General features: G+C 32.8%; 2 protein-coding genes across 3 annotated transcripts in view; both read left to right on the top strand.

The window, feature by feature from the left end:
• Positions 1-894: 894 nt before the first annotated feature.
• Positions 895-11,466, top strand: LOC109594702 (transcriptional adapter 3-B). Of its 2 annotated transcripts, none has more exons than XM_020009944.2 (8): positions 895-1,331; positions 1,387-1,562; positions 1,615-1,842; positions 1,896-2,071; positions 2,125-2,225; positions 2,453-2,712; positions 2,771-2,866; positions 11,258-11,466. In XM_020009944.2, the coding sequence occupies exons 1-8, from the start codon at positions 1,145-1,147 to the stop codon at positions 11,444-11,446; spliced, it is 1,413 nt and encodes a 470-aa protein (XP_019865503.1). In that variant the 5' UTR covers positions 895-1,144; the 3' UTR covers positions 11,447-11,466. The 2 variants fall into 2 exon arrangements, with proteins under 2 accessions (XP_019865503.1, XP_019865502.1); XM_020009943.2 differs by lacking the exon at positions 11,258-11,466 and adding an exon at positions 5,056-5,476 and having other exon boundaries at positions 897-1,331.
• A 414-nt stretch (positions 11,467-11,880) lies between these two features.
• LOC126264240 (probable WRKY transcription factor protein 1) overlaps positions 11,881-24,027 on the top strand; it is a 48,768-nt gene continuing 36,621 nt past the window's right edge. The window contains exon 1 of the mRNA XM_049961131.1: positions 11,881-12,337. Coding sequence (XP_049817088.1) covers positions 11,896-12,337 — 442 coding nt within the window. The 5' untranslated portion in view covers positions 11,881-11,895. The remainder of the gene's footprint in view (positions 12,338-24,027) is intronic.

The following is a 24,027-nucleotide window of genomic DNA, read 5'->3' as shown; positions in this document are numbered from 1 at the left end:
AATTTCATCTAAATTGAATGCTTTTTGATGTTCCACAAGTTTTCAAATGTATTTAGATCCAGATTTTACGCTAGCCAATCGATTTTCACAACATTTTTATCTTTTAAACAACTTTAGATGAATGCTTCGTATGATTATCAGCATAAAAATCCATTTCTCTGATGCTATTCCCTAAAATTAAAATGAATATTAACATAATCACATTGATTAAAGGGGTTGCATATCAATACGATTTTTCAAAACGTCAACATACAACTAACATATACCGTATACAATGGCTATTAGTGGTTTGCGTGTAAAGTTTTGAATTAATAACGCTTTGTCGCTGAATTAATTAGAATAGCGGGATATTTATTTCAATCTGTACTTACAAAATCTGACATCCCCACAGGAAACATTGATTTAAGTACTCGTACTTTATATAGGAATCTAAATTTAGAAGGAGATATTTTAATATGCGTGTTGCATGCTGTTTTAATAATTTAACATGTAATATTAGATTTTCCGTCGCATTGCACTTCCAGGTGTATCTGTTTATGTGAAATATTATGGACAAATGTAATTTTCAACTGCCAAGCGTTCATATTTATTATATTATTTAAAATTATGTTGTATTTTTAAATTTCGCACTTTGCATACGTTCCTCAAAAGTAATCATATAAAACAGCGAGTTGGCACTCTAAACCCAATCAACTTAATTACTCGCACCCGTATTAAATTTATGACAACTTATCGAATGCCCCTTATACTTCAATTAAAAAAGCGGTAACGCTTATGATTAGTGTTTTCAGCGTATTCATTATAGATGGCGCTGGAATTAGGGAAAAGACAATTTTTATACAAACAAATATTCATTGAAGATATAGAATTATATTGGTATACACTGTTCCATTTTCCTTAACTGCATTGACATAACTCGTAAATTTCAAGAATATGACTGCTCCCCAGCGTTTCCACGAACGTCAAACATTATCCCCACCTTCACACTCTAGGTACTGTGGACAAAACTAACCTAATATTCTGTCAATAAAACAAAGTGCATAAGAAGTTGTTTAACAGTTTATGTGCACTTTCCTAATCGTCACTACCACAGCGATTTGGTAGCAATAAATTTTATTAATTAATATTGTAATATAAGTTGATCATGAACACTAAAAGAACTTACGTTATACCAAAAAGTGCTAGCAAATACAATGGAAAACTTAAAGATATTTTGTCCGCATCAAGGAGTAAAAGTGAATCAAAACCGACAGAGACTGAGAATAATTTGGCAAATATACCACTTGTTAAGCAGGCTGACACAGCACGGTTGTTACCAAAATATCAAGCAGGTATTCAGTTTATGAAATGTAAAACAATTTCATGTTAAGGCTGTAATTTTTGTAGTCCTCTCGAGATCATCTGAGGATGGAGTGAATATGGATGAATTAGATCAATTACAGCAAGATTTGGAGAAACTGTTGTCCACCAGTGCTTCTAGAAGTAGATTTTTGCTGGCAGAAATTGAATCTATAGATCGTGTTGAAGAGAACAGAGATAAAAAGGATAAAAGTCATGATAAGGTAAATGTTACATGCAAGTATTTACACCAGTATTAACATAAAATCGTTTAAGGCACCACTGAAACGAAAGCGTCCAGATGAAAAGCCAAAATGCAAAGATGTGAGGAGTAGTGGGACAAGAGTATTTAAAAAACACTGCGCTCTACCAGTTAATAATTTATTAGGAGATGGTCTCAGGTATGAAGTTCCCAAACTGTCGTTGCCCAAAAATGACAATTCTGACAAATTCTGGGCGTCCATCGAGCCATATTGTGCCAATGTTAATGCAGAAGATATTAATGTAAGTTGTTCCCAAATTTGGGCTCGCACTGTTTCTATTCTGGGCTATTTTAGTTTTTAGATGGCCTCATAAAAGAATTCTCCAAATGCATTGATGCAAAGGTACCAGAAATCGGCAACCACTATGCCCAAGAGTGGTCAGAAGAATTGGTATCAGAAGAAATGAATCTAGGAAAATCCCCAAAATCAAAACACGGATCCACAGATGGAAAAAAATCGGGGCTGGCAGCGTTAGTATTAAAACTAAATTTAATATGGCACAATTCTGTAATGTGATTTTCAGATTCGTGGATTCATTAACAAACCAACACACCCAAAAATTAGTTGCTGCTCTGATAGAGGAAAAAGTATTCGCGGCATTGCCTAATATAGAGAAAATAAAATGTGAGTATATAAAAAGCAAAATAAAACTAAATACAAAAAATCTGTAAAAAATGGTAAATAATTTGTATATTAAAAAGTTTTTGTATATAAATTAATAATAAAAATGTATTTATTAATCATCGTCATTTTCTGAAGATGACACACAAAATGAAGAATGCTGTTTACACTGATAATTATTAATGTAAATAATAACATGGAACCATTATTAATATTATATGGTTTTGCAGCGGATTTAAATTTAAAAAGCAACGGCCCCCGAGTAGGGGTATGCATGGACAAGAAGCTGGAGCAGGCCCTCCTCAATTTGGAGGAACTACAAAAGAATCCGGGTGACGACGAAATCCTCACCGAAATTAAAAAGTGCCAGCAAGAATTGAAATCTGTCAACACTTACAACTTGAACGAACTGACGAAGTTGCGGCGGGTGGTGCAGAACGACATCCAGAAGCAGCAGGTCAAGGAGGAGCTGGAGAAGGTCGATAATCAGGTAATGATGACTTAACATGTGTCCGAGTTGTTTTGGTAATTTTGTTTTTGTGTTTTAGGTTTTGGACTTGTACAATAGGTTCTTGGTGGCCAAAAAACAGGCTCAACAATCGGATGGTATCGATTTTGATAAGTCGTCCATTAATCAACAAGTGGTAAGTGATTTTGAGGCTGAGGCGGACGAATTACTTAAACAGCAAAATATTTTGCACACGTGCGCTTACCCGGAGTTTAACACGCCCGGAACAAATAACGACCAATATTTTTTAGACCTATTTTAAGGGGACTAGCATAATTTGCATTAAGTGATCAAATAGAATTTTTGCGATGGGAATATTATCGGTTTAATTAATTTTTTAATGTTATAGATGAATAGTGTGGTCGATAATTATTGAAATTTGATTGACGTGTACATAAATTTACGGTTGATGATCATATAATTAATTATTAAGTTCAATATTTATTGCGTTCATATAAATATTGTATTAAGTGTGATCTATATGTTATCTTAATATATAGTATTTTATTGAATTTGAACAAGATACAACACTTGTTGAATCCATCTATTTTCTAATTGTTGTGCGTGTACACCTATGATCATGACTAATAAAACTGTATTTTCAAAATTATGGTCATAGTATAAATTAAAAAATAGATGGGACATTCAACGAGTAGAAATAATCAATTAGAAAAAATTTAGGATGTGATTTATGACGTGTTATAATTTTATTAAGTACAAATCCCGAATTTTGACATGCATGGATTGAAATTAAATTTAGGAATTATTGCACAGTAAGTATTATATTAATTTCGCAATATTAATTTAAAAACCATTTTAATGTCCTTTTTTATTTTGCAACAAAGGATAGTTAATTTTGTGATGCATAATATAAAATAATAAATATTTTATTAGCAAGAGACATTTAATTATGCCCACCACGTGTACCTTCCTGGACTACGTTAGTCACAGCTGGCGTCATCTGTAGGCCGAAAGCTGTTACTTGCTCATATCCTACCCCAGTTTTTTTGTAGCATACTACAAAACAAAGCTTCCTTACTCAGGGGACAATGTTTTTAGACAACCCACCTCACAACTATGTATTATCGAGTTGCATAATAGTAAAAAAATAAAATATACATTTACTAAGTTGTAATATTTAGCATATTGTAAAAAGCATGTATTAGTCGCTTTTTTTTGTCGCTATATTAACGATATCCGAATTACATCTAACATATATATTATATTTTTGTTAGAGTTCACTTAGAATTTAGTAATTCATTAAATATATAATAAATTATACTATTATTATAATATAATTATAAAAAAACAAAATATTATAATGAGATTCAAGAACAATTTATAGAATATTGAAAATCTTTATAGTATAATTTATTTATAATTATTTTCGGTTCTTTTTCAATTATCGATGTTTTTTTCTTTTTTCTAGTTGTACCAAATCATTGCGGATTTTTGGTTTTATGTATGTTTTTTTAATTAAATATTTTTATAGAAATCCTCTGTTTAGAGAAATGTTACAATAGTAACTCTGATAGATGGCGGCAGAGTGTCTAAATGCTTGGGTGGGCGAAGCCAACCATTTAAACGGGTTGGGATCGGCTGGGTTGCATACAACACTCAAAAAAGTACGAATATACTTGTATTAGAAAGTGGCGTTAAAATTTTTTCTTTTAAAACTTCATGTTTTTACTAATTTTAGATTTTATACAGTAGTAAAAATGATTATTAAAACTCATCTATGTAGTAGACAGTTTGTTATATAATCAATTTTCATTATATTAACGGACACTCCAAAAGCAGTAATTGCTCTATTAAAATTTAAAACACATAACCATAACTATGTGTTTAAATTGCAATTGAACATTAGAGAAGCAATGAAATAACATTCAATACAATAAAATTTACAACTGACGTATGAGCGTGCATAAAATGTGATGTTCTGCACGTTTGATTTTTCTCGGAAAGATTTTCTTATTATGTATTTACTAGACACGATGAGTATTCTCAAAAATCATCATAATAAATAGAAATACGGTAAAAAACTGTTTCCAAAGTTAATTATGTGGAATTTATTTAAACACATTAATATTAAATAAATAAACACTTTTGAAACGTTGATATTAAGTGTGGAATAAACTAGAACTTTTCAATGTTTGGCAGCATCGCGCCTTTAATCATCACTTTCTGTGGAAGTATTTCCAAATATTTGTGTTCAACACTCGATCTATAATATGAACTTTTGTTTTCATAACAATGAATATTTCATAACAGTTAATAAACATTCCTTTGGCATTTTTGCATTTAATAATTGAATGTAATTTCCAGGATGTTGAGGATGTTCTTTTACGTGTTGAATTAAAAAGAACTGCCGTTCACAATATGCAGGTCTCTGGTGGTTATCAGTCCATAAACAAGGAGCACCAAATCTTGAAACGGAAAACGGACTATTTAAAATCTATGCTCGGAATGCGCGTATTGTGTGATCCCATACAGAAAGACGCCAGACCGAAAGCTTGTAAAACGCAGTAGTAGTCTGGAGAAAAAGCGATCCTCTCAAATTGTTTAAAGGGTTTCATTGATATTTTGTGATTCAACTTAGATGTACTTACAATTAATAATTATTTTACATATATATATATATATATATATATATATATATATATATATATATATATATATATATATATTCATGCATATACAAATTTATACATACATATAGTGAGAAAACCTGTGATGTTTAAGTTTTATATAAAAAAAATATTTTAAGAAGCAAATATAATATATAAATGTATACATTGGTGTTTTATTTTAATTTACAAATACTGCTAAGACAAACATAATATGTCCATAACCTATTGCATTTTCATGCAAGAAATGATATATAAAATATTTGACAAAACCGAAGTAACACAATGTAAAAATGCAGCAATAAATCTTCAGGAGTCCTCGGTGTCAGTATCTGGGATGTCGGCGGTTACCTAAGATAAATATCTACAAACATGCTATAGTATCACCTAAAAAGGTTGGCGGCAATAATTTATATTCAAAGGGTTGTTTCATCGTTTTGTCCCAATTTTGAGGGAATTTCAGCCCCCGATGTTATTTAAGCGCCTAGATCTTATCTCATATAATTGGGAATGGCGGTTTTGCAGCGTCTTTCACATGCACAAGGGTTAAATTAAACTGAAACAGTTCCAAAATGATTGTTAATTAGTGTTAGGATGAAGTCGTTGGACTTGGCTTACTAAATATGTCATTACCATTGACTTGAGGCGTTTAATTATTGGTCCTCTGTCTGATTACCCAACAAGCATCTTAACGATCTCTATATCTTTCATTTCTAAACCAAATTTAACATTAGTCTAAAAATAAGAACGTAGGGCATAGCAAAAAGTATAAATAAGTGTAATGTATTGTATTGTGGGACGGAGATATATTAGACAAATTATAACATCAGACCCATTTTAAAACGCATTTTACGATTCCTGGTGGAATTCTATCTACTTACGCACCCCTCACACATTGACAACCCATTTACGGCATAAATTTTTATTAGGGGGCTTACGCCTGCTCCTCTCTGGGACTTCAATATTTGACATGTCGTAAATACGGCTCATTTATTGTTATTGAATCGGTTTATGCGGACTAATTGTCTGTAAAATGTGATACTGACGTTAATTTATTATTTAATTTTAAGGAAATATTTTGTAGTTGTGTACGTACATGCATAATTTTTAGATAATTGCAGTTTAGGTCGTTGACTTTGTTAGCAGTATATATGCAAAAAGTCATAAAACGCGTATTTACGTATTTTATGTAATGATTGATATGCGTACGTCAAGTTTCGTTTACCTCAAAAAGCGTGTGACAATCTAATTGTCGTACAAATATATTTATAATATTTATTCAGGCATTAACACCTATAGTATTGAACGTATCCGAATGTTTACACACATGCAACAAGTTTGTAGAGAAATATGTCATTTTTTTAATGACAAATCCATATTTGCGAATTAAAACGTCATGTATGGTAAGTGCGTGAAACGTTCGAACGGGTACGGTGTTGAGGATGCATTAAACCGTTGTCCGAAAATAAATAGAAATAAGTGACAAGAAGATGTAACAGTTAGCCGGTTTAAATTTAAATCTTATGACAATTGTTTAGTGTGGGCTCGAATTAGAACAAGACCACTTCAGTCTTATGTAAATTTACTCGAAGAAAAAAAAATCAGAGTAATTTTTAAATGGGTCACTGTAAATGACCTGAATAGGAACGGAGCGTCTTCATTAAGATAAGTCGGTCCAACAATACGAATCGATCATAACATTTTATACCATCATCAATACTTATTAAAATATTTTAATACCTGGAAGAACATTCCTCTAGGCTTTATCTAATGTAATATTAAAATTAACATAGTGCCGGGCCGAGATTAGGTTATACATATTAAGGCTCGCATTAAACGATGTCACAGGCTGAGGAACTATAGAAACACCCATAATTAAAATATTGAAGGTCCGCTACCACTAGGAAAGAAAATTGATTTACTTTCGTAGTAAATTAATGATCTAACTGTAAAACATGCCACCGCTCATTCATTGTTTAATTAGGGATATTTTATTTATTGAATTACATTCTTCACAATTAATTCGGGCCAACGAAGGTACCTCATTAAAATGTATATTAATATTTTATGGAAATTTTATCTTACAATTAGTACCATAAAGTTTTAATGTCTCAATTCGGCTCAACTATTTCTCTCAATAAGTAAGAGAAAGCGCCTTATTTCGAGAAAACGTCCGATGCGCCAGCACATTTCTCAAAACCTAAAAAGATAATAAAAGAGGAAGTTTAGGGTGAAAAATAGTCGATAAAAATCTGAAATCCAACATCTAATCGGCCATTTTCGGTGTTAGTACAAAGATAAGTTCCATGTAGGGTAGTTAAATTTTATTACACCCCTGCGGTGTGACAAGTGACAGAATGTATAAACTTCAGAAACCTCTTAACTAAACCAACAACCCTTAATTTACCTCGCAGTCACAAAACAAAAGAGCCAAAATAATACAATCCGATTTAATTATACACATAAATTCATTGGTCACGATTAGATAACGGCCCGATTGCTTATCTGCTAATTAAAATTTCGTATGTTTCACTAAAGCCATTTAGAATTCGGAATCACTTTCACGTCACACTCACGATGTACATCGTTTTCGTCTCAAAATACACTTCTGATGTTCCATTCTTTGTCTACATTAATTGATTTGCGAAATAAAATCACTGGGACTCTAAATGCCTTAAATCGACTGTGTATTGAGTTAATTAATTGATGGCTGTGTTTTAATAAAAATTAATTAATGATTATGTTATGAATGAGTGCGAACCATGGCCTAAACTTAGGCTATTGACCGTATCTATTAAACTAATATTAACTTCTAAGAATTGTAATAAAATGCTAGTTTATGTAAAATATTTTTTTAAATATTAACTTCTAAACTGACGCCCGCAATTAACACTCTTAATTGCTACTCTAATATGTTTGTCGGTTTCTTTAAGTGTATTTTGCGAAGTGTTGAAACGTTTAACAATCATGCGATATATATGGATAAAATTGCTATTTGACGTAATGGCCGAGATGCGACCGAAAGAAACAACGACAAAGTGGAGAGTTCGTTTGATTTATAAGATCCCATAAACGATCTAAATCTGTACAAATGGCTCCATAAAATAACAATCGGTTGGATTGAACAAAAATTGGTAAATGCAAGTGAGGATAAAAAGTGATTTGATTCTTTCTTCTTTCGTATATTAGATTATGGGGCTCAAGCAACGGCGATTAGGGATGAACCGAGATGAGACGGAGAGCAGGGGGGTAAAAATGATTTTCGCTTTTTCAAAATTGTACAAATGGCAGCGCGCTCATATTTCCCATGACAATGAAATATATCAAAAATCGAAATTAATTAACTAAACCATCTGTGGTATATATTTGGGATATTTCTCTCATTAGGGGTGTCAAAATCGGGGCGGCGTCAATTAATAAAATACTAAGATTGTTTTCACAGACGACAGGCTCATCATTTATGATTTTCTTTCTGTTAACTATACAATGTGTTTTTCTTTGGGAGCGATTTAATTAAGAGAAAACGTTTGCACGTGTAAATTGATAGATGCAATCTAATTAATCAAAGTGACGCCAGATCTACGCCAATAAACTTTGAAACACAAGTTCTGCTTAATAAATTTTACTTACTTTCCGTGTGCACTTCGCTTTTACAACCCATTGTCTGATTTCTGCGCTTCCGAATCTTCATTTGAAAAGTGCAATTTGAAACAGTGACGTGTTTTTTGTGCTTTTTCATTTCTAACTTGGTCACATATAAAAAACGAATAAAATGATTCCTATTATTCTTGACCGCAGACAAGATACAAATCTTATTGTATTCAAATACATCAATATACATTTTTCCAAGATTTTGCACCTTTTATATTGTTTACAAATACAGATCGAATAAATATGCGAAAGAGCGCGGCCGGGCCAAAGTTCGATGATTAAGTTCTGAAAAATTTTACTCGATTTAGTTTCGTTGTTTAGACTTCACGTTTCTTCCCTAATAAAGGCCTGGATTTTGATGGGTCCATAAAATTATTCATCCTCTCCGCACTTCAAATGGATTTCTGTTACTGTGTTTACATTGTTATAACTTAATTAATTTTCTTATGTAAATAACATTTTATGCGTGTATTTTACATATTTTCTTGACACGGACATTAGATTTTTAACGGGTTCATTTGAATATCGCCGTTCGGCCAAATGGATTTTTCTGACAACGAGTAAATTTGACACCATAAATTAGACGATCGTTCAAATGTCTGCGGGATCCCAATTTAAACGATCTTTAGCGGCTCGTTTAATATACACACTGCTTTTTGATAAATTGCCGTTTCGAGATGTGAGAAAATTTACTTAACTGTTGAAATATTGGCTCAACTTAAAATAAAAATAATTATGATATGATTATTACCACCCGTAGATAAATTTAACCAAAAATATTTGTACTATCAGTTATTGTAGCCGCACTTCCACACAAATTCCAATCGACGTGTGGCAAAAATATAATTTATAATTTGTTGATGTTATTTTCCAAGTGGTACTAATTAAAAACCTAATGAATCAGCGTCGTGTGTGTGAATAATAATTTCAGCTGATTCGATAAGGGAAGTAAAAATTTTCCAATGAGAAAACGGGTACGTGATCGCAGATCAGTTCGATGAATAATAATCGAACGTGATTTGGTCACAAGATCATTTTAGGTGGGACGGGTATTGGCACGGTTCCGAAACTGCACTTCAATTTTAAATACACTCGTGGTTTTACGTAAAGCTTGTGCCGGACCACTACGAACCGACAGGAAATTCCTTCATTATTTCTAACCGTTTTTATTTTATATAATATATAATATATAATTAATTTACGATTCTCCCGTTTCGTTCATTGTTATCGTGAGATAAGAAGCTGATAAGATAAATTTATGTAAGAGATTCGTACGTCAACCACTGTGTATTACCGAAATTGCCCTAACAATATCAGTCATTATGCAAAAAATAAAACAAACTCTAGGTGAATTAGCGAGCGACAGTCAGTCAGCAATGATTATTTTTATCAAAGTTATTCCATGCGTTGCTAATTAATCGTGTATCGTTGGTCCTTGATCCATAAAACGGCCCATTCATAGAAGGATGCTGATTCCGAGTGGTGTGCGTTGAATTCGAAAGAAGCGGAAATTTTTCGCACGTCGGAAAGTCCGTGTGACTTAGAGTTTTAGGTGGAAACCCACTTAAATCCGCGACTTAATTAATTAATGAGATGTTTCATAAACTAGCAGACAATTGTCACGTATCTTTCTGAAATTATTGGAGGGAGGGACCGATTTATATTTGTTGAGGATACGGCGTGCACTCGCTTTAGTGAATTGATCGGTGATCCTCAATTAAATCGGACCAAAGTTCACGTTTTTTGCCGTTTTTGCCGGCTTCATCTTTCACGTGAATCTGCGATAAATTTAGACTGGCTGTAAGTCGCTTTTATTATTTATTTTTTAACGTTTTCTATAATTGTTTTGCTGTGGTCAATTACCTATATTTTTTTTTCTACAAAGTTCCATCTGTATCCAATTATTTGAAAACGAACATAATTTAAAAAAAAATTTACCATTACAACTGAAATTTTATTACGTTTTTCAATTTACTTTACTATATATTATTATATTTAAAGTAAATCTGCTTATCATGTTGTTATTATTAATAAGTAAAGTCCACTACAATATAAAAACTTATCCAAAAAATATTTTTTGACTGATAAAACATTTAAAACTTAAACTGATAAAAGCATATTATGCATAAACAATTTGAGCCTAAATTCTGATATTGTAGGGTCGCGTGTACGCCCACAATTTCAACGTCTTACAAAAATATTTAAATTAAATTAATTAAGAAAAAATTGTTTTTTTTTTTTTTTTGTAGATAACAAGTATAAATCAGTGGGAGGATATTTTAAAATGGATGGGCGGCGACAAAGTAAGTAAATACGAAGTGTGTGAGAAATATAAGGATAAGGATAAGGATAAGGACCAGGATCAGGATGTTGAATTAAGTGTGATGAGAAGAGAGAAGAGTGTCGGCCGGAGGTGGCGATACCGATGCCAGGAGTAGTGGTAGTTGTCCCGTGCCATCAGGGAGTAGTCAGGGAGTCAGGCAGGCAGGCAAGCAGGCGAGCAAGCAGGCAGGCAGGCAGGCAGGCAGGCAGGCAGTCAGCCCGTTGCACGTATCATTTCTGTTTAGTTTGGTCGCGGTGGTCGACGAAGCCACTGCCAGTAGCCGCGGCAAGACGACCGACGATTCAGTCAGTCAAGGCAGCGGATAAGCGGATAAGCGGATAGCCGGATAAGCGGATACTCGGATAAGCGGATAAAGCGGATAAGACGGATAAAACGGATAAAACGGATAAAGCGGATACGATACGTAGATACGTATGGGAGCGAGTGAGTGATAACATATGAAAATGACGAGCGTCCTATGGTCGCGAATCAAGTGCCGGGAACGGGAACGGGCCGGTATAACCTGTGGCAGTCAGTGACAGTGCACGACACTATGTCCCAGTCATGGTGAAGGCATTGCTTGTGGGGCTCCTAGCTGCTACGATTTGTGCTTTCGTGTTCTCTGCTCCCGCTGCCCGAAACTACCCCCTATCGGACGATCCCCCGACATTACCAGCACAGCCTTTGCCGCCTTCGCCGCCTTCGCCGCCTTCGCCTTCGCCCCAATCAACCAACCAATCGAACCACCGACCACCAGAGCCTCAACCCCAATCTCAACCTCGAACCCAGCAACAGTCGCAGCTTCAGCACCAGCACCAGCCCCAGCCTCAGCTAGATCCTGAACCACCTCTCGAAGACGATCCTGCAGCAAGGAGTGAACGCAGCACCAACCTGTCGCACGTTAGCGGTACCGCCAGAAAGATTCAAATGTTCATCAAAAATCGTCACCTGCAACTGCTTCCAGACGGAACCGTCAACGGAACCACCGACGACACCAGTCCCTACAGTGAGTCCCATTCAATTTTTTTTTTTTTTTTTTTTCTATTTTTAATCATCGTACTAGTTGTAAGCGCCATTCGTTTTATGACAGGAAGTACTCAGTTCAGTACTCACACATAACATACAAATATGGGCGCCCAACGTGGAAACAGCCACCCAATAAAACTGTTTTAGGTCAAACTCAAAAATTTTATAAACTTATGTCACTGACCTCTTGTTACATAAATATCGACGGATTTCAAAAACACTGCCCAATTTAAAAACAATCCCGTTCATAATTTATAAATTTTATCTTTTTTATGGAAATTTTGAATAAACAATTATAGGATATACAATTATCAGCTAATATTAAAACAAGAGAAAACACTATTATAAATTTACTACCAACAAAAAATTATGTAGAACAGATATTAAAATGTTGATTTTACGACTTTACTGGACTGTTACATAAATAAATAGTACTAGAAACTGTGCAAGAACATTTCAACAATTTTTAACAACTATTTAATTGGTCATATATAAAGTAACATTACTTACATTGCTCTTCTAAACACTTAATATTTTATTGATAATTACATATTAGAATTTAGTTTTTTTATTTATTTAATTTAATTAAATATCACAATTTAAACATGTTTAACAATTTACTTAAAAAATATCATTAATAATTTTTAAATAAACACTTAATATAAAAAGTTAAATAAACTATAGTAGCTATATCTATTTACTTAAAAAATATGAAGTCTCTAAAGATATGTAAAATTGAAAAAAAATTTTTGTTATTGTAAAATTATATTGGCGCCCAACATGTGATTATACGTTGGGCGCCGATATTAAAATAAAAAAAATAAATAAATCATAAAAAAGTTAAATAAACAAGCGTAGCTACATCTACATACTTAAAAAATATGAAATCTCTTAAAATCTGTTGAATTTAAAAAAATATTTTCTCTGTTATTAAAAAATTATATTGGCGCCCAACGTATGATTATACGTTGGGCGCCAATATTAAAATAAAATAAAAATAAATCAATCACAAGAAAATTAAATAAACAAGCGTAGCTATTATCTACATACTTAAAAAATATGAAATCTTTTGAAATATGTTGAATTTAAAAAATATTATTTCTATTATTAAAAAATATATTGGCGCCCAACGTATGATTATACGTTGGGCGCCGATATTATAATCAAAAAATAAATCAATCAGATAAATTAAATAAATGATCTACTTACAAAAATATTAAATTAACTCTTTAAACACATTTTTTTTTTTGTAAATAAAAAAAGTATTTAATTTGTAAATAAAATTTCTTTCTGGAATTTACAAAATATTTGTTGTGAAATATTCCGATATTACGTAATCAATCACGATACGTCTTCAAAATTTAATGTTTTTAACATGTTTTCTTGATTTTGATAAACATAATTTATGACACATTAAACTTTTTGTTCACGATTGTTAAATAATTTATATTTTTTTATTTTATTTCATAATTATTTAATTGATTGTAATAAATAACATCTTTCACGTGGCAAATATAAATTGGTCACCGAATCATAAATATTAAATAGCACCTCCACCATTTTTCCTAAATACTAAAGTTCGAATAGAGCAACGATCCTTTTTTTTCCAAATACTTTTACTAAAACCACAATTCACTACACATGTACAATAGTAGAAATGAAAGTCTAACTTTAATTTTAATTGATTGGTCTCACTTTTCAATCACATCCCGATTTAAAGAGACAATCGATTGTACTTTTTATTTAATTGCCTGGTTCTATTAAAATGCCGTTCAAAAATCCGGCGTACGTGAACAAACTGTAATCTTTTAATCCGCAATAAATTATTTTGGCCTGATTATTAAATCTGTAGTACACTTGATCAATCGATAATATTGAATTTAAGAAAGGACGTTACAAGTTTGATTTATTTACGTTTTAATACAAACTTGGGGTTTTTTAATTAATTTATCTACCTCTTTGTCAATATTATTTATCTTAAATAATCTTCAATTTTTGTTATTACTATTAGTTGAATAATTTTTTTGTAATCGTTAAATATTAGATCAGAAACGTTGAGGGTGATTTTTTCGCCAGTTCTCATCGACCCAATTTGTCGAGATTGTGATAATGGGTTCAGAGCACCCACGAACGAACATCATACTCGTGCTATTCATGCTATTACTGGCAGGTACTAAAATAAGCATAACCTATGTAACATACGTAGGTATATCTCTATAGTCTAGTGGACAATCTTCCAGTCTGTCCATTCTGTTTAGACGGGAATGTTGCTGTCAATCATCGCCGCTGGCTTTAATCAATCAAAACAAGAGTTAAGTCAGTCAATGGAAATCGAAATCTATCTATAAATAGGGTGTAGTGTAGTATTTTTAAATTTGGATAATTCTGTCGAATGATAATGTGTGTGGTTGATTTTCAGTGGCGTGGTTTTGGCACTGGAAATTGACCATGTATTTTAAGAGGGCGGTGCATTGTTTTTTCATTTTTCAATCGCTGAAACACAGTTTCAGAGTTTGGTGGAGGTGTTCCATTACATAATATTCAGTACTAAATATAACAGTGTAGATATAGTTAGGCATTCGAAACATTTGTTGTGATTTATGTTTTGGTGATTTAAATGGTGGGACGTCAATATTTTAATAATCGTTATGAATTAATTAATAGAACACCAAGTATAAATGTGTGATTCATCGATGGAAATAAATAATCCGGAATAATTTAGATATTTAACTATATAAGAATAGAAATATCTCACGCGGGACATCTTTAGGTCAATTCTATTTTCGAAATACTTAAGAATAACCAACTTAAATAAACTAACTAGCCTAAATAGACTATCTTATTTAAACGTGTTCTCTAAAATTATTAAATTTAGATCGTCGTAGACGACATGTATATGTGTGTATGTGGGGTTTATTCAAATATTTCTTGGCAGTGCCTGAATGCAATGCACAATGTGGCTGTAATTTAATTACAGATACCTAATTGTGCATTATATCATTTCGTACAATTAAAGGCTTGTACGTGTTACGAAAATTTCACATAACGTCGACCTTGAACGTTTCCTGGAAACTGTTGAAATTCGAGTTGGGAAAAATTTATTGGACGCCGAAAAACTGGGCCGCATTTCAACAGATTGTTTTTGGAAATCTGATAGATTTAAAACGCACTACAATGTTAGCAATTTTGAAATGTATCAACCATTAAGTCGTTCAGAGCGTATTTTGGTAAAAATGTAGCACTTAAGCGAACCGAAAATAACTAAAATTTAGGTTAATTACTGCGCTTGAGGTATATACAATATATGCTTTACGTACATTCGTATAATATTTCCTAGACGAAATGGAAATTGGAAATGTTGAGAGTTGAGGAGGATGTGCATAGGTATAATACTATAAATTCCAGCTCAGGCTCAGAGTCATGCGGAGTTTCAGAGTTTCAGTGCATCAATGAATTTATTGAAACATTAGCTGGTGTAGAATAACACTTGTCAACTACAGCTTGCAAGTTTAATAGTGTGTAGTTTATTTTGGTTCGGGAAAAAGTAAACTATGGGCCACGTTTTTATCCGTACACGTTTCATTTTACTACAACCAAAAGACGCCAATTGATCTAATCTAAACTTAAACTTTCTCATTCTTTATGAAAACATCCAATCAGATATTTGGGTTTCCGAAAAATCATGTCACATATTTAGTTCCTCTAATTAATTAAGGATTATTATGAATAAATTAATTTTAATCACGCACACGATGTTTTGATAAATTTTTCTCCTGACAGGTTTAATTAACGATAAATTACATGAAATTTCGTAACTTTTCTGAAGATATTTTTCATTTTTTAAATGGAACTTTATGTATAAGGCCGACGTATGATTACAAGTGACATATTACATGCAACCAAATTAATGACCGCATTTATCAAAATTAATCAATTTTATGGTCGCTTTCGTTTAGTGATTTTTCGGCCTTGCTCACATCTTAATATTATTTTATCACTGAGTAATTTTTATGGCTTTACCCGAATTGTGTGTAGAAAATAAATCGTTAATAAACTGTACAAAGAATAAAAGTTAACAATGAAGCAATTTAGCGAAGATAATTTAACGTTCAAGAAGTCCAACCATAAATTAAGCGATTTTTTCTAGACAAAATGAAAATTATACACATTATAAGTGGTGTAATAAATTTAAGCGGTCGGAATTTCACCATAAAATCTAGTTTTTCTTAATTTTATGTCGCTCATTGTTTTAAGAAACGCCTATTAGTCCTAACGAATCGTCTGATGAAGCTTTATTGTGTTTTGTAGTGACATTATTAACACACGCATGATTTTTTACCCAGCCATTGGGGTCAATGCGTAATTTCACACCAAAAACAATAAGCTCTCAACTTTTACAATTGACGTTGACGGTACGGCAGTCGTGTTAATTCGCACGAAAAATGAATGATGGTTAAAAGAAATTTAACATATAAATTGGTCAGTCATAGTATTTGATTGGCCGATGATCGGGGAATCTCCTCTAAATTGATTAAGAATTTTTAACGAGGTAAATGAAAGGCCGCATTTGGCACGGCTAATAAAAACTGCATTTTTAAATTGCCTAAGGACCGTATAACGAGCTGGAAATTAACAACGTCTCAATAAACAAGAATCTGATTCGTTCTTGTATCATGCAAACCGATCACTCACCGCACCGCACTCGGACTGGACTAAACTGACCGTTAAATTGAAAATCATAAATATTATTATATTTTTTCAACCCCGCTTAAAAATCTTGCTTGTTGTGGTTACTGTGTTTAGTGTGTTCTGGTATTATTAAGGCAATCATTGTTGCTAAATGGAGAAGTAGTTAATAGCGATTGCATGTAATTTACTAAATTGGCTTCAGGAAACTCTAGTAATTCTTCTCATGTACCCTTTTTGCAAATAGGGCAATTCTGCCTTGTTTTAATCGTCTGTTTAGTGTAGCAGTTAATAGATTATAATTGTATACCCATCTACCTTCCAACAATGTCTTATATACAATACACATTTTTTAAGTGGTTAATTAGATATTCACGCAACGTATTTGTGAAAGTTGTAACGAGATAAACTTGTGTTCTGTTATGAAGTAATCGAATGTCACCGTGATTTTTATCGCAATTTGTCATTGCAAAAATGTTTAGTTATAAGTTATAATGTATTTATTTGAGCAGCAACCAACAATCCAATAAATCTATTGCCCACTAATAGGATTAGTCGAAGCTTAATTTGCTGCCTTTTAACGAAAGCTGACAAATTTATATCCAACAAGCGACTGATCGTTAACCTGACAGATTTGGACCGTAAAATATCGTCCGAAGACATTGAGATCGGACCCCCGTATATTATTTATATAGATGATATGGCTAATTATGCAAATACATGAGCCGGTAATACTCTATTCATTAATACCAGTGTCATATGATCCAGTCAATGAAAAATGAGCCCGACTTACTTACATGACACCCATAATTTCACTGTATTCTCCTCTCGTACTTCACATTACCCACTGTACAACTTAAAAGTATGTCCATCCGGTTTCGTGAATGCTCTCATGCGGCCGTGTGACGCAAACTTTTAGGCTTTTTGTCACACAAAATTAGCAAACGATGCTCCTGTAAACGAGCAACATTGTGACGTAAATATTATTCAATCGATCGACGCACCGATTTATTCCCGTTTACCGGGGAGGTGTTGGTCCGTGAGATAAGATCAGATAAAGTGGGTGTTAATTTTGCAAAAACACCATCCGAGAACACACACACATACATATATATATATATATATATATATATATATATATATATATATATATTGTATAAATCAATTTACTTGTGCGCAACGAAAAACCGATTTAATCGCCATGGAAGTTTAATTAAAAGCATTGCATATTAATTCGTGGCTTTTTCCCCATGCCCATAAAATAACTGGTTGGCTTCTTTGGCCGAATCGAAATTTCTTAACGCCGATAAAATAAGTCGATTTGCGTAAAACGAATCACGCGAAATAATTATTAATCTTTGGTTTGGGAAGGTGGCTTCCGTAAAACCGAAATGATTACACATACGGTTGCCGTGTGTAATTACTCATTTAGTACGGCCTCGGGGTGAACTAGTTGTGTTATTTAGTAACGTCCTCACTATGGGTGGCCACCCCTCGAAACATCGGGGCTTGATTACAAATTGGGCCGAAAAATGCGTTCATTAAAACATAAATTAATTAATTAATTTTTTATGTCAATTTATCATTCAATAAATTTTCTTTCAATTAACTTTATCAGTGAGCCTGGGCTAGAGTGTGTTGTTCTCAGAAAAATACTAAACACGCTTATCGGCCGTCGATGCAAACTTCTTCACGATTCGATAAACTGTTTGAAAAATTAATTTATACACTGCATTCTTTTATGTCTCATTTAACATAAGACGTAGGCGTGGGGTTTGAATATGAAAAATGTGTTAACGACATATAAATAATGCGTTTTGAATGACAGAAATTATCCCCCCCGTGGCTACGGTGATGATTTGGACACATTCTCGAAGGGTTTTAAAAAATATCATATTTATTAAAATAATACACGACTGTGGAATGTTACTTAGTGTCTTAGTGCTTGACGACGATTATTTCGGTTCAGATTTACTATTCACAGTTCTTTTATGTAATCTTAACATATCTATTTTTAGTAATTGCATCATTTAATTAAAGTGTACGGTTATCGGTACAGTGGATTGTTGAATTATTCTAATTGTGGGCAAAAAAACAATTAAAAATGTTGTTTGTTGCTGTCGCTGATGTGGATCTGTACAAATGAAATTAAGAACTAATTTTTTCCCGTCATGACTTGCAAATAGTCCCGAGATGTCTAGACCACAGAGGTAGAAACATGATATTAACATTAAAACATAATCCAAGTGAAATAAAAAAAGGTACGAGTCGTAAAGGGGACACTTAGGTGGGGTTGTAACAAATATATATATATATTATTACACGGGTAGATATGGTATCTATAAAATTATACAGCAATTAGGTATTATTAATCACAGGGGCATTTTGGAGCCATTAAAATTGTCCAATGGCATTAGAAACAAATATCTTTAATTAGGACAAGCTCGGTGAATGTTTTTAAGGTTTATAAATGACACGTTAGAATTTTTATATGATAACCACCCGCTGTCATATAGAAGGGTATATGTTTGATCGGAAAGGAGTGAGCTTTAAACCACCCATGGATTTAAACAATCACCCAACTAATATGTGCCCATCACTCATTATATAATGTTACTGTCACAGATAGATTTGTTGTGGGATTTTTCAGTTATCAATCTAATACCTAAGTACCTGTCAAAACGTTAGATGAAACTCATTTTACATTTTATATTATTACGCTTTGCTCGCCAGCCTGCTAATTCACAAAATAAGACCGCTTCTTATTGGAACCGTTATGAAGGGATATCGACATACCGACGGTCCATAGATATACCGATTGATCGATCATTTAACATAAATTAATACACACATTCATTTCGGCTCGTCCGACACCGCAGCCACGCAGCCACGCAGCCACGCAGCCACGCAGCCACGCAGCCTTGAACATTCAATCACTTTTTAACATCACTTTACTTTCTTCTCATTCTTCCGGTCACAATATCCACCCTTATTATTTATTACATATTACACAGGTGCCGTAACGAGGAAACACGCCACACCAACAGTTTACACTTTTAGAACTGTCTGCGTCCATCTTCATGTTCAATTTGAGAAAACGGCGCAATTATGGATATTTTATTTGCATAAGTAAAAGGAAGTATTTAGTAAACGTTGTTGGTTATGTCTAGCAAATTATCTGAAGAGTTGAGGAGATCCACGGCTAGAAAATGTTTTAATTAACATGATTAATTGTGCTTGGAATGCGTCCAATATCTCTTTAATGCCACAATGCGCACGGTTAAATAAAAATTTAATAATGTTTATAAATAAATCGTTGCCATCGTCTGACTTACTTTTTGTTATTCTTTTTAGCACCTCTCCGTTACGGCGACTCTACGAACTGAACTCAACTCGCTTGTTTATTCGGGATTTTTAATTTACATTTTCGAGAAAGCCGCGGCACTAATCACGACAGACTATGGGTACTATCAGTTTTATGATTAATTATCATTCCGACATAATTAAGACCTTTGTTACATCAATTGGGCGGACATATTGTACCTGAGACCACCAATTGATGCATTTTATTATCCCAAATTGTTTCAGGACCGGACCTGCACAATCTAGTCCCGGTATTTTTAGTTTTCACTTAATATTGCCGCAACACCGACTTAGTGTAGTTTTCGAAATTGAGCAGGGAACTGTGGGCAAATTTTAGATTTATCTGATGCACATTAGTGAGTAACTCAAAGCGAATTAATTAAGAGGTGGTCACACGGTAAGTTATCGAATAATGTTGGGTGGAGGCCAAAAATGTGATGTGATTTTTAAACTCCCAAATATTTCATTTATGTATTAGAAACGGGCAACTGGTTTTAAGCCTATCAACACATCGTATAAATATTTATACAGTGTTGACAAGACATAGTCTGCTATTCAATTTTACCAAAAATGGTACCAATATAAATCAAATATCTAATTTACTCGAGCCAGCTCATTTTAAATTCAAATCGTCTAATTAAATCGATTTTCGAAACCAATACGAGTGCTGTACTTAAATAAATAAACTTTTATACATTACCTATCTTATATTTGTTTCTAGTTGTGCAACTTGTTTCCATTGACTAAATATATTGGCCAACGAGTCTAATGTCAAATTTATTTTTAATTTTCCAACACACGAGTCCAAAAGTCTCGACGTATTTATTTTTTCGCTTTCGCAAAAAAATTTTCTTGCCAAAATATAAGCGAAAAGTCATTTCAAATAAGTCATAAATTGTGATGTAAACTGGTCGTGGTGGATTTAAAAAAAAGTGTAAGAATAGGTGTCGCGGAACTATTTTTGTGTCACGCGTGCAGCCGGACACAACTTTTATATTTATTTATAAATTATAGATCCTAAAATATTTTTTTACGAAGATTTTAATGCGCGTGCTATTAGCGATTTTAAATAACTCGATAAGTGACTGTTTCAGATAAATCTACTCCGACGACGTTTGTTTAGAACAGGTTCAAGATGTATAATTTATTCGTGGAATTGTCTGAAAAATGCGGCAAACTTTGAAATTTTCTTATAAAATAACTTCTTTCGTCTTAAATAATATTTTTACAGCCTTGAATGAAACAGACAAAAGTGGAATGGTGTGGCTGTTTAAGCATTGCCCGAAGATTATCTTATAAGTTTGTTTTATTACAAGAAAACCTCGTATCCAATAAACAAAATAGAAAAATAATAAACAACAAATAAGGCATGATATGCACGTAAGTGTATTTATTATTATATCCAAACAAAACCATGTTTATTATCGTTTAATGCTGAGACATGGCCACATTATGGGAGTATGTTCCTTATATTTTGAACATTTATTATCTTAATAACCAATAAATTTTCTTATATTGTTAGTTGTTTGGGAGTTGTGCAAGAAATCAACGTCCAGATTATCTTAAAGAATTATTAACATTACTTATTTATGGCGCAAAATACAACAATACCAAATTTTCCATAAAAATTAAAGAAATTCCTTATTTATTTTATATCGAATTGGGGTCGATGATCTTCCTATTTTACCAAATTATTTAAAACAAACAAATAGTCGGATGTAAAATATAACGAAATCAGATTTCACAATTGCTATAATGTGATAATAACATGTTAGTGTAACCACATTCCGCCCATCGTATTGAAACTTCATCGATGAACAACCAAAAATTACAGTCTCCTTTTAATCACTTCTTCGCCCCATCTGTAATCGTTGTTGTACCATAAAAATGCGCAATTTATAATTGAGTTCGGACAATAAGCACTAGAATGTAAAAACGATTGGTAAAACATGAATTAATTAATCAAGTAATTAAATCCTTTCATTTTGCATTAAGTTTCGCAAACCTTCACAACATTTTCCACATTAATTATAATATTAAAAGTATTTTTTTAATGAAAATCTAACTTTCTTTTTTAATTTACACCGTAAATTTTCATTTTGTATTTATGCACATTTGTCAACACATGTTCCAAGTGCTAATATGTGAAAACGGTTGTTGAAACATAAATTAATTGATCAAGTAAATAAATCCTTTCAATTTATATAACATTTCGTAAAACCTGAGAGGACATTTTACACTAAGAACCAAAAGTATCAAAGTACTCAAGCCTTGACTTGATGTAATTTATGCTGTGGTGCCACCAATAAAAACTACGACACGTTTAAAATATTTAAAACAAATCAAATTATTCAACACATTTTATTTTGTGACAGACATTGGATAAATTAAAAATTGTTTGACTTGTGGAGGTGAGTGTACGTAAATGAATTCGAGTTGCTTATTACTTAGGGATTATTAGGTACTAACAAGTCGTGAATAATTCATTGCAATGAAGAAATAAATTCAATTGCAAATTGACGATAAAATAAAATATTTTTAATTGGCAAGACCGTGCCATTAAATAATCCCGGAGAAAGTTATCCTGTCATTGTAAAAATGAGCGTAACCAAGAAAAATATATGATAATAATGCGGGAAGAAATTGTATAATCCAATACTGGACCAATAATTAATTATTGGATCTGAGATAAACGATAGACTATGGACCTAATATGCATACAATTAGAAATATTTTTCGTCCATGATGGAGCCATTAGAAAGTGTTAATCGTTTTATCCTAGCGCATAATTTTCTTTCCTGTTTTTTGTCCAACAGTTCAATAATCTCGTATATAATAATAATGTCAAAGCGCTTTTTTATCCAGACACAATGTTTAAATAAGTCTGTTATTTTTACATGACTTGGCAACTCTGACTGGACCTGACTTTCAGATGTTCTAATCAGAAATTATTAAGTAAATTATCTATATTTTATTTAGATTAAATCCCAGATTTATGGTCTTTATTTTTGAATGGTGGCATTTATTTTCGCCCAAAAGATAATTGTGACGTAAGAAATACTGTAAATCTCATTAAACAGAAAGTAACTGCGTTCCAACGAAATTTATGAGTACAAATACTCTCTTTTTTTTTTAAAAAAAAAAAAAAAAAACAAGTTATTTATTAGTTTTCCGCAGTATCTCAGCCGTTTCGATGTTAATGAAAACAAAGCGTGTTTCATTCTATAAATAAGTGGACGCACAGCCATCAACCACAATCGGACTTTTCTTTGTACGAATCGCCCAATTTGAACGGGGGGAAATGGAGTCTGGAATCCCGGGTGATAAAAATGTTCGGTGCACAATATGTGCCGCGGCGTTTTGGTTAAGTTTGCACAAACCATTTGTAACCGGTACGTAATAAAAGCGAAGATATCGGAGTTGGTGAAATAATCGTCGGGCCGGAGGCATGAAACAACGCGGTTTACAATGACCGAAGCCACGTGTTTGGCCGCACAATTAGCCGGTCCCTCTTCGGTCCGGCCGCAATCCGTTCCTCCGTCTCTTTATCACCTGTCTCTTCTGTTTGTTCATTCAGTTTTACTTTAAACTGGAGCTTGCCTGCTTGCCTGCTTGCCTGCT

Source organism: Aethina tumida, chromosome 1 (assembly GCF_024364675.1).
Source record: "Aethina tumida isolate Nest 87 chromosome 1, icAetTumi1.1, whole genome shotgun sequence".
NCBI lineage: Eukaryota > Metazoa > Arthropoda > Insecta > Coleoptera > Nitidulidae > Aethina > Aethina tumida.
The sequence above is the reverse complement of the archived record's forward strand: the minus strand, read 5'-3'. Positions and strand labels throughout refer to the sequence as shown.